The sequence below is a fragment of the Morchella importuna genome (assembly GCF_003444635.1).
Source record: "Morchella importuna strain M04M26 chromosome Unknown Morimp01GS010, whole genome shotgun sequence".
In the NCBI taxonomy this organism is placed as follows: Eukaryota; Fungi; Ascomycota; class Pezizomycetes; order Pezizales; family Morchellaceae; genus Morchella; species Morchella importuna.
The window spans coordinates 184675-196584 of NW_025763407.1; the positions used below are offsets into that span (position 1 = coordinate 184675).

General features: G+C 45.7%; 3 protein-coding genes across 3 annotated transcripts; all 3 read left to right on the forward strand.

Annotated features, from left to right (window-relative positions):
* Window positions 1-1212: 1212 nt before the first annotated feature.
* LAJ45_04148 (uncharacterized protein) lies at window positions 1213-2572 on the forward strand (the record flags this gene model as incomplete). The annotated part of the gene is made up of 7 exons (XM_046113729.1): window positions 1213-1265; window positions 1448-1560; window positions 1630-1771; window positions 1839-1846; window positions 1930-1973; window positions 2139-2155; window positions 2212-2572. The coding sequence occupies 7 exons, from the start codon at window positions 1213-1215 to the stop codon at window positions 2570-2572; spliced, it is 738 nt and encodes a 245-aa protein (XP_045972831.1).
* A 2655-nt stretch (window positions 2573-5227) lies between these two features.
* Window positions 5228-6976, forward strand: LAJ45_04149 (uncharacterized protein; the record flags this gene model as incomplete). The annotated part of the gene is made up of 5 exons (XM_046113730.1): window positions 5228-5606; window positions 5764-5994; window positions 6082-6155; window positions 6237-6403; window positions 6499-6976. 5 exons carry the CDS (start codon window positions 5228-5230, stop codon window positions 6974-6976), a joined length of 1329 nt encoding a protein of 442 aa, XP_045972832.1.
* A 2262-nt stretch (window positions 6977-9238) lies between these two features.
* Window positions 9239-11652, forward strand: LAJ45_04150 (uncharacterized protein; the record flags this gene model as incomplete). Its single annotated transcript, XM_046113731.1, has 7 exons — window positions 9239-9856; window positions 9940-10119; window positions 10202-10313; window positions 10427-10797; window positions 10850-11203; window positions 11277-11475; window positions 11543-11652. The coding sequence occupies 7 exons, from the start codon at window positions 9239-9241 to the stop codon at window positions 11650-11652; spliced, it is 1944 nt and encodes a 647-aa protein (XP_045972833.1).
* Between the last annotated feature and the right edge of the window lie 258 nt (window positions 11653-11910).

Here is an 11910-nt window from a genome sequence, read left to right on the forward strand (position 1 = left end):
TGCTTCCTAATGCTAGAGTACAAACTCTGTTCACTGTATCACAGAAGGTGTGTCTACATGTACGTACATGTTAAATATTACAGGACGCAAAAGTATATTCAGAATTAAACTAGCTCGTATCATGCGGATGAGTGAATACCGTTTCTGATGCTGTTCTCCTCTAGGAAACATCATCGAAATTCAGTGCTAATCCTCATATTTTTGTATCTGTATTACCGGATCAAAGCAGAAGGGTCAACTGCAAATATTCTAGCCTCTATACCTGACCTTCGCTTCTCCAGCTGTCCTTTAAAGACTACAAAAAGCACATTCCGGCCTCATCCGTTGCTGTCAACTCTCGACAGTATTGCGAGGATGATTCTTACCTTAATTGGCTAGATCGGGATATCCCAAAAACTTTCAGATACGCAGGAAAGGAAAATCGTTCGTGACTGCCCGGTTCACGAGTGTGTACCTACAGCTGAGAGGCCGATTTAAGTGATTCTGTGACACAGCTCCCCCCCTTGGCCGACAAAACGGGAATGGCGGAACATTCCGCCGATAACTCGCTCAAAGAAAGGTTAGAGCCTTTCTTGAATAGTCATCCTCTTGTTTGATATTGATTGCGGGTAACGTCGAAACAGATATAGATCACATTCTAGAGACCGACCTCGAATTTAACTACACTCGATTGAGGTCAAGGTAATGATCAGCCGGGAAGGCAAATGCGAATCTAGTACCGCATGCGCTCTCTCTTTCTCTCCTACACAGATTACTTGATCTTTTCAATAAAAAAAACACTTCAACTACATCTTGTTATTCCAGGATATCTTGCTATCACAAGGTGGGTGATAAATTCGCTCACATATGCTCACGAAGTTCCATGGCGAATGTCAAAAGAGCATCCAGCCGGTTGGCAATTTAGTTGGATTAATCAAAGCCCGGCTGCTACCGACTCCATCTCCGTATGTCAGCGGCGACTCGGCGCACATGGGGAATTGTGGGAGTATGAAGTTTTTTTTGAATGAGCAAGGATCAATACTGTCAGTTTCGGATGCAGTTGACTATCAAGTTGATTATGAAAGTAGGGAATCTTTAACGAGATTTGGGACCAGATAATTTGTGTTCTGTCTTGTCTTCTTACAAGCAATAACCCTTCTCTCGACGGGAGCACAAAAGACTAAGCCTGCAGCCCGCCTATGACATTCTTTTTTTCCGGCCCGGCCAGTATTGATGCTTCCGATCTTTCTTATATCCGAACGATGCAGGGCTGAAGAAGAAGTTGGGTATGTATGTGTTCCCCGCTCATGCGCGCGCGTTTCATGAGGCCCAACTAGGGTTGACTCGACTACCACCGGGATATCCATTCATCCAGAAATACGAAAAGAACCTCCTCCCCCGTTCCCGGGTCGTTGGAGAGACATCAAAAACCTGAAATTGGACCATCTCATGACAGTGGCGTGAACAGATTCCCATCTCTCGGTTCCTGTAACCTGGCGCGGGGAGGTAGGTCAAAGTGGTATAGTCGGACACGCGTGGCTAACACGCATTCCGACGATCAGCCGTTGCGAATGAGTGAAGGTGAGTGCATGGCGTCTTTTGAACAGGCGTGTAACTTGAGGCTCCGGACACAATTTCAAGGCAATATAGGAAATGTCTCGGGGATAAAGGAGGTGGATTGTGTCAATCCACATACATACGTCTCCTGTCTCTTTCCGGGGAAAACCGATCACTCAACAAACACAATCATCGTCAAACAGCCATGGAATAAGTGGAACGAATCTCTGAATGAGTATATTCTGCGGAAGATGGCCGCGGGGAGTAAGATAGGGAATAGTAACGCTTTCCTTCCCATGTAGAGTATTTGGTAAGAACCAAATTTCGGGGACCTAGGAACATACTGGAAATCTGTAGAGTAAGTAGGTATATTTTCTAATCTTATCAATCCAGCCAGGCGAGGGGGGCACTCTAGTTCAATCGAAGCCGAGTTTGCGGTCTGACAGACAGATTGACGTGACAACTTACTTAGGCGCGGGAGGATTATACATACATAGGATGGAAGGAAGGAACTTGTATGGAATTCAATCACGGGAGGTCGGCTATACTCTCTAGAGGTGCAGGTCCTCTAGGCAAGGTACCATGTATGTACGTAACATTAGTACTTTGGCAACTGCAGGTACAAGAACGGGTACAGATGAGGTGTTTTAGCTCGCTCGCTAATAAGGTTTTTAGGTCGGGCAACATCCATCCATGGCCCGGTTTAGACGTTGAGATCCGTTTACGAAAGGATTGCGAGACCTGGGTGACACAGATAAAAACAACAACTACAACAATTGACAAGAAAAGGATAGGGATTGCCATTAAAGATTTTCTGACAGATCTGCGTATATTTATTGGAGAACTCAATAAACGAGGCTCTCATATGATCATATCAATACCACCGCAATCCCCAGGGGGTGGGGTAGGGAGACGAGGACGAGGACGAGAGGCTAAAGGTCTTCATACTCTAGCTTACGCTGCCACTGCCGACCTATCGGTTCTTGCCGCGGATGTTGTTGTGTGGGGATACATAGATATGATGCATCGTGAATGAAAGTCATATTTTCCTTTTTTCCTTTTTTCCCTCCCTTTTTTTTCTTCTTATTCAAACCACCCCCTTTCGTATGTTTGTGACCTAACGTCTATCAACTCTGCGCAGCCTAGGGCGCAAGCACGGACATCCACCCAGGGTGGGGGGGGGGGGGGGGGTGGGAAACGTTAGAGTAAACGGCGGGTGAAGGGAGACAGGGGAAAGACGTTATTGCTCATGAGATATGAATGGTGACTACTACGGCACCACAAAGGTTAAAATTGATGATTATTTTATTCATGATAAGCACAGTGGTACTACATGCCTACCCGTAGGATTATTAAGACAAAAGAGACATTTTCGAGGTACGTATGTACATACTAAGTAATTATCTATACTATATTTTTCAAATTTGTTGGCTATGATTGTGGTGAGACCTGCGCCGTTGTGTGTCCGTATCTTCAAACAGGTGTTTGACAAAATTCCCCAGTTCAGCTCCCGCGTTTCTAAGAAACCATGAGCAACTAACTGCATGATGGTGTGCAACCTTATGAGCATAGATGCTAGATACCTACATATGTAAGTGGTTAAGTAGGTAGCGAGAAACAAAAGGAAACGGTGTCTGCCATGCCTAGCTAGAGATTTGGTTTTTTCCCGCTACGATAATACATTGGCTAATGTACTAATCTAGTCTAGAGTTTTGTTTTGCCGAGCTTCCCCCATTCCATTTCAAGAGGGCCTTGTTGTTTCTGCGAAGAGCTTATGCAGGGCCAGTCCGCAAGGAATGCGGATCGATGCAAACGCGACCTCATCTGAAATTATTTTGGACATTAGTGCTCTCATGCATTGATCCGCATTACCTGTAATGGAATCTAACTAACCATCTCATCCGCCACAACTTTGGAAATACGGGAAGAAAGAAGAGGGAAAAAAATGTGGCTTTTTTGGTTTTTATTTTTTCTTTCCGTTTAAGACTTTTATGCTTAATTGTTTTTGGCATGCTGTGGGGCTTTTATTTCCTTTTTGTTCCTGTTTCTAATATTCAGCTAGGATGGAGGTGTATTGTTCTCCCTATCTTGCTTGCTTATTGTCTTGTTTTATTTTGTTGCGATACATTATCTATTGAGATCACCAATCTATGAGAGACCTGCTTGCTTGAAAGGGGATATCCAGAGTAGGGATGGGATCCTCGGTATGTCAGTCACTCCCTCACTGCAAGGCACCGCTTTTGTGAACAAGACTGATCCTGATACGTACCGACGTCAAATGTTGGGATCACTAGTCAAGAGTAGCAGCCGTCATGGCATTCCCGAATCCCGGACAAGAAAAAAAAAAAAAAAAAAAGAGTTAATGCTACTCTAGAAGAAAAAAAAAACCATTTAAGGATATGTGCTCTATGAGGAGAATAGAAGATAGAAGGGTTCTGGAATGAACGGGCTTGCAACGATATTGCGTGCATGCAAGCTACCCTTCGATGTGACACCGCGGAATGAAACATTAGCAGGGGACCGAATTTCCACGGCTTGCGCTAACAACAATGAAGGGTCCTTGAAGGTCCTCTCCCATATCAAAATATATATTACAGGTACAAAATTCAAGCCTTAGGTCGAAACCCCTATTATTCATTGGAGGGTGGGTGGGAGGATTGAGGGCAATAGAAATACCGTACGGGAACCCATCCGTCTGAATTTGAAAGTAACAAGTATCGATCGCGACTGTTCCAGCTAAACGGCAGGTTTTCGTTCCTCTACATATCGAATCGATACCTAATTGCTACTCCTACACCGTTCCACCGACGTTTACTTGATTTTACTCTCGTACTCATCCGTGAACGAATCACTCTCACTTAACAGGTACGTACCATGGTATTGCATTAGTACAGTGGAGGATCATCTATTACTCGGTAGTTGTGGATCAAACATTTGTTTCCTTCTGGCAGCATCATCATTGGGTGGCGCTGTTGTTTCTACTTTTCACCCCCATGCCCTCAAGTCTTACCTAGACAGACAGGCATAGCTAGCGCTATAGCTGCTTTCTTACAAACAGTTACTTGAGTGCTAATCCCTAACACACAGGGCTTTTTTTTTCTCTTTCGTTCTCTTCGCAGGGATAATACCGCCATACCGTATACCTTATATATAAGATAGGGCTAGGTGGTAACTCTCATCTTCGTTTCTCAACACTGGATAGGTTGGAAGAGAAGACGTTTGTCGTTATTTTCACTCTACTTTCTGCTTGTGCTCAGTTGCAGCCAGCGCTCAAGCACCCGGGAAGAGAAAAAAAACATCACTGGGTAACCCGGTCTACTACCATCCTATTCGGTTATAAAGCGGCATTTGAATGTTTCAGCGACAGCTCTTTGGTTAATCCTATCCGGCCGGAGAGTACTCCAATAACTCCTGAGCACCCCCACTATTCGCGCTCGACCTATCGCCGCTGCGTTGAAAGTTTTCATTCTCGTCGTTCCTTCATTTTATTTTTTGAAATTTATTTTATTAATTTTTTCTATTATATTTTCTTTATCACACTTTGCGACCAGAGCGGAGATTGAGTTGAGAGATACAAGAATTAAGAAGGGGGAAAAAGCAAAGATATACATACGGCCGTCAGAGAGAGTCTCAGAGCAGAAAAAGCAAATATCACATACCACAACCCCGAAACCCATAAAGTATGGCTACAATGGTCCCGCCGACTCCACTCCGATATGCCAACGAAATACGTTCACCTGACCTGGACCCTGCATATACTTCCCCCGCAACGCCGGCACGAAGAAGGCGACCAAGGGCCGTTGATCAAAAGCCGGCGGCCGGAGATGCGGTTGCGCAAACACCACAGCAACCCGATATCGAGTGGATCCCGAGTTTTAAGTCCTATCGCGATAGAAATTTACGGCGATTGAGGAATGGCGGACTCAAAAAAACACTTCCGGAAGGATTTCCAACCAAGTTGGAGTCCCCACTTGCGTGGGAAGGAGATGAATTGAGGGAGGAAGAGTACATTGTGGAGCTTTCGGCGTTGGAGATAGAAGAGACCGAGGAGGCATTAAGAGACTTTAAATGTAAGTTTTTCCTGACTGGTTATCACCCTCTTCAGGATTTCTACCCTGCAGTTTCATTCTTGAAACAACACTTTTTTCCGGCGCTGTTCCATTCGCCTTTTCCACATCCTTTTAATTGCCCTTGCAGCGTACGAATAGAGGCTCACACCTATCACAGCAAAAGGAATTTCGATCTCATGCATAAGTCGACAAAACTTTGTCCTGCCAACTCTTGGTCCTAGGCTTATTGCTCTGGGAGCTACGCTGTACTACGGGAGAGGGTTCTTTGTCTTGCGAGGCCTCGAACCACAAAAGTACTCCAGTGAGGACAATGTCCTTATTTATGTGGGGCTCTCAAGCTATGTGGCCGAGAAGCGTGGAAGACAGGATGAACACAACAACATGCTCCGTTAGTTACCCTTTCCCCAGTAGTAATCCTCTATCTGGTTCATCTACACGTCAATTGCATCAAACTGACAACGAACGATTTCCTTAGTTCACCTAATTGATCTCACTTCGGAAGTTGCGCCGGATAACCTCCGCCAAGCACCATACTCGAACGTCCAACAGGTAGATAATTGTGCCTTTTGATTTTTATCGGCTCGGAGAGGCCAGTAATGGAAGGGCATATGCTGATTATTATTGTTTCAGCCTTACCATACAGATATCGGGGATATCCTGGCGCTTTATACCCTCAGCCAAGCCAAAAAGGGCGGAAAGAGCAAAATCACATCTTCATGGACTATCTATAATGACCTGGCTGAATCCAGGCCAGATCATATTGATACCCTCCAGTCTCCTGATTGGATCTTTGATACGTAAGTTTTTCCTCTCTCCTCTGTTCTAAGTACGTGGCGTCAGTGTGGGGAGACATAGCGGCAAGAGGGCTCACAAGGTTTCATGCTTTTTTTAGATTTGGACGGCCCGGAGAACCGTACTACCAACGCCCACTACTGTTTAACCAAGCAGGGAAGATAATATTCGCGTTCTCACGGCGTATCTTAACAGGCTCGAAGGTGTCACCACGCTCAAAAACCATCCCGCCGATGACAGACGCCCAAGCCGATGCGCTTGATGCGCTCCACTTCACGGCAGAAAAACACTCGCTAACACTGGATAATAAACGTGGGGATATCCTGTTCTGGAACAACATGAGCATCCTGCACGCCCGGGAAGGGTTCACGGACGGCACTTCGAGGGACCAGAAGAGGCATCTGTTGAGATTATGGTTGAGGAGCGAAGAGCATGCGTGGGAAACTCCAGACTGTTTGAAATCTGCCTGGAATGTTGCGTATGGGGACAACGATATCTCGACCGAGCTCTGGCCGATAGAGCCGATAACAGATCGGGATCATGTGACCACTCAACGTCGCTCATCGGGCCATGGTTAAGCTGAGTCCCAGGCGGTTGCGTGATGTTTGACGTTTTTTATGTTTAATGTTTATTCTTTATTACTACTTCTTACCCTTTTACTCCTTTTTGGTTATACTCTTTAATTTCTTACTCTCTCTATATTCCTATTTGTTGTATTACCGTATTGACTACTTACCTAACATTCCAGCACTTTTTCTATAGAGGTTTCCTAAAATTGGGGTTTATTTTCCTTCTTTTCTGTTTACAAAAGTTTGATGGCGAATACCGGGTTTATTTATTTATTTATTTCAAGGTAATGTTTTGTACGTCTAGTTTATTTATCATTGGCGGCTAGCAAGCTAGTCAAAGGGAAAAGCTGAGATAACTGCAAGATTGTCAGTGGTCTCCTTTTATCCAAAAAAGTTATTGTATTGTGTATTGTTTATTATGTCTGATTTCTTTTGGTACTTTTGTATTTTTATTATGGTTTTCTTTTTGTTACATTAGCTAAATGTATTTTAGAGCAGCAGTCCTGGTTACTGCGTAATTTCAGAAGCATCTTCAGGTACTTATAGTAGCTATGGAAAAAAAAACATAGAGCCCTGGACCCTGACTTTTGACCTCATCATAACCACACACGCTAGAGGGTTTTAGGGGATGTTGTGGTATGAAGCGCTTTCCGCGATTGCCGCTAGCTCTGACGTCGTAAATAAACGCCCCATTGTCGTTTATGACCCCGTAATCCTCCCTTTCGATGACTCAATCTATCAAAGCGATCCACTCATCGAATCCATCAAGATCCATAAAATAAAACCCCGCAATAAATTGAAACACAACTGCACAAACAAGAGACGAGTGCCATCAACGATCGATGAACATTCGCCTGGATTGCTGGGCCTTATGTACTCGAGGGTGTGCTAGTTTAGAGTGGTTCGACCGGATGATCACAAGAACCGTTACAGGACGCGATGCAAGAGCAAGAACGTGCGTGCGTGTAGCCCCGCATATGGCTCCCCCAAGAGGTATGATGTATTCAGCAGGCGTGGACAGTGAAGGGGCACTCCTGTAGAATTAGGTCGACTATGTACTCTTTATCTCTTCCGTGCAAGTACGAATTCGAATGTCTGGGGAAACTTCGCTGTCTTGGGGCCAACGCCCGTTGTAACGTTGTAACGAGGGGGAGGTGTGCTTAAGTGTTGATGTGCTGACTTTTGTGTTGGCCAGGCTCCAAGGGTGGTGGTCTCGACTGGGGTTTTATCGTAAACGTGGGCTGAAAAGAAATCCAGAAGTGGTGAAGCGTGAGGCGTTTGGTGCTACATACGCGCAACTCGACTCGCATCTCGCATCCATCAGGGTGGTCGGGTCAACACAAGAATTCTGTCGATTCCTCTCGCCAACCCCAAACGCCTCAAATCCGTAGATAGCTGCTCTCCCACCCATGGCCCACCTTCTTCATGTAGTGTATTAGCTGCACATGTGCATGATAATGATGACACAATATGTAGAAAACGAGTAATTTTGGCATGCAAACTGGCCCGATCCAGCGCGAAGATTATTACGGTTCTTTCGCCGGTGGATAGTGGATGGTATTAGCTCTCTCTGGCTCCTAAGTTCCGGATCTTCTGTCAATCGTCGATCATAGTTAGTTGGCGTCCGTGACATTGTTCCTGTCTGGGGTTGGGGGAGTGCGATGGTGGAGGTGGAGTGGGAGTGGAGGTGGAGTGGTACGGTACGGTACAGTTCAGTAGAGTACTCCATTCAGAGTAAGTGTCACGTAGTGGTACACGGTACACCTATTTGTTGATGCGAACTCTACCTGTACCTAACCACAAAGTTACTTCCTACATGTAATTCTGCTGCTCTCGCTGGATCGTCACCACTACAGTCTATTTCCCTTTCCTCCTGGGTACATACACTACTCCAAATCGTTCTACATCATTCTCCTACTATCGTTGTAGACATAGCTAGGCGTGTATGTAGGATTGGTACATACCGACATACATCGTCTCCACGACCAACCCTCAGAAACACTCGGTCCTTGTAACTACTCGTTCCTTTTCTCTGATAGGCCCATTCCCCCCACCCACCCCCGTCCCGTCACGGAGAACCTAGTCAGACCTCACCATCTCTCAATTCTTTTAATTCTCTCGGGTCCCCACTTCCTCCTACTCACCGTTGCTGAGTCTGTTGCGTCTTGTTGCCCTGCAGCCTCCTCCCCTTCCAACCCCGTCCCCCCCCGTTCTCCCCCGCACTTCCTCCTCCTGACTTTCGATATTCTCCCCAGTTAATCGAGGTTAATCATGCTGAACTCACCGAAATCATGTTCTGAGATTCCATTCTCCTCGTGGGATTTCGACCCCCTCACTCCTCGCGACTATACTGGTGAAGAACACTTACACGCCTACTACAATGCATCAGTCCCCAACATTAAGTTACCGCAGACTCCCACCCCACCATGTGCCGCTCAGAACATACCCGCTCCGGATGGATTCTTTGGCTGTCTAGATATCACTGCTGCTAATGACTGGTGGGCTCAAAACAACACTCACTTTGGTTTACACGAGTTCGACCCTTACGCGCCCGAGATGGCTGAGATGGACCCCAACCTCGACTTAGCCGTCTACCAAGATGCAGTAGCCATCGAACAAAACATTGATATCTATCAGGAGCTGCTTCGGCTCGACCCCTCTGTACAACTATTCGACCAGGGCCCGTGGGACGAGCCCGGCGCATGGCAACCCGCCTCAGACTGCTCTGGTTATAATTCGAGCTCGGGTAGTGGTGGACACACGGGTGTTGAGACGTCGGGTTCCTCGGTCGGCTTCAACACACCTGGCAGCAGTTCGGGTGACAGCGAGGCTCCTGAGCCACTTGTTATTAGCGCACCAGCGAGAAAATCTGTATTACTTCCATTCCATGTACTCTTCATCTTTTTTTACTCTCTCTTCATGATCATAAGAAACACTGTGATTAACAATCATGTTCGGTTCGGTATCTATAGAGCACCTCAGATAGTAGTGATGGCGAACCCGGCGAAACAGGCGAGCCAGCGCATAGCTCGAGTTCATCAAGCAGCAAGAAGAAAAGACAAAGGAAAAGATTCACACCTGAATTGAAGAAGGAAACCCATATGACAAGAATCACTGGTGCTTGTTTGCCATGCTGGAAAAATAAGAAAAGGGTACTTATCCCCCCTGTCTTCCACACGGCCCCTTACGACCACACACCCTAGGTTTCTCAAGTACCGGACTAACGTCATATAGTGCATCAGAGTGTCTGAGGCTTGCTGCAAGTACTGTGAATCGATCTTCTCCAAGATTCCGAACATACCATGTTTCCGAGCCCGTATGACAGAATCTGAGCTTTTCCGAAGAGGTATAAACCATCAAAACTGGGCTGACAGGCTGGCCCTAGCCCTTATCTTGTTGATAACAAAGCCTTAAATGATCACCAATATGACGCTAACCTATAATTTCGATGTCAATAAGGTCCAACTGAAGAGTTCTTGTGGACTCGTAGACGATGGCTTAAAGCCTCCCCGAACGACCGAAGTGTTTGGGCCTCGCCAGCCAAGGGTTTCACTATCACGCAAGGGATGGGCCTTACATTGAACCTAATGGCTAAGCAGTACAAGCCTCTGCCTGATGACAGAGACACATATACTTGGGTAGCTAACGGCGGCAACGTCGGAGCTTTGTCTTGCCCCCCCTTTGCCATCTCTGATATCGATGATGCCCAACGAACTATTAACCGTTATGTCGAGGACAACACCATAAGATACATCCAAGAACACGTTAGCTCAAACTTGATCTTGTGGGAATCGTTTTCAATGGCACTGCGAATGAGCAATTCTAAGGGGGTACGTACCGCTTACTTTTACTTTATGTTGTTACTGACCAAAAGCTTCATAGTCCTCGCTACTGCGGAATGCCTTGAAACTCTGGGTCGCCAGTCGGATCATCGAAACTCCATGGTCAATCGTCGGGACCGAAACGTTCGGTATGACACCTACCATGGATGAAGGTAGCCCGTATTACGGCAAAACACCGGTTACCCCAATCATGGATTTTCAGATCGATAATATTACAATCCACCAGCTTTTAATCCCACTACGAAAGAAACTTCTTCAAGAGTTGCAAAAGAAGGTTCTCAATAATAAGCCGGAAGACTTTTTGGAGATCTACCTCACCATTTTTATCTTGTTGCATAATATGGAACTCACGATTGCGCACGATCGCTGGTTTGCGATGCGTTATAGTTTACAGGTTGCTATTGGCCCCCTTATCGCCTCCTGTACACGTATCGCAAGTACCAAATATTAACACTGCCTTGTTGCAGAATCGTTTCTCCAATTATCATCTTATCGATGCGGTCTTCCAGGGTGCTAATATCCTATTGGCCCACTTTCACCACGTCAGCAAGGGGTACGCCCCGTTCTCTGTGGACTGGGAGTCTGGTGACACTATTGTGTTGGCAAAGTCCAATGAGGATGAGATCAGATATATGAAAGATGTTATCCAAGCTACAAAACAACAAGGTATTTATTTGCCAATTGGGTGAATCAATTATTTTAGCAATAACAAAAGCTAATCTTATAATTACAGAGAGCGGATTGAAGTTACTTAAAGAGAAGGAAATGTACGAAGACTCCATGTACTGGTGCTCCCAACTATTTTTCCCAGGATGGAAGCCGGTCTCATCGCCCTCACCTTGAAACATTTGTTGTCTCTAGATACGAAGGCTTGTGGTAGGCCAATGGGAATATGGTAATGCGGATAAAAAAAGGGGAAAAAAAAAAGGAAAAAAAAAAAAAACAGTACAATGAATTAACGGCCTAACGGAGCAACAGAGGAGTTACTCGTTTACTGGGGTTATTCATTTGGAGAAGGACTACGGCGCGCACAGGAATATCGAGTTTGGGAATGTTTGGCACGATTTTACTATTCATAACAATAGTGGGTGGGTGGGTGGT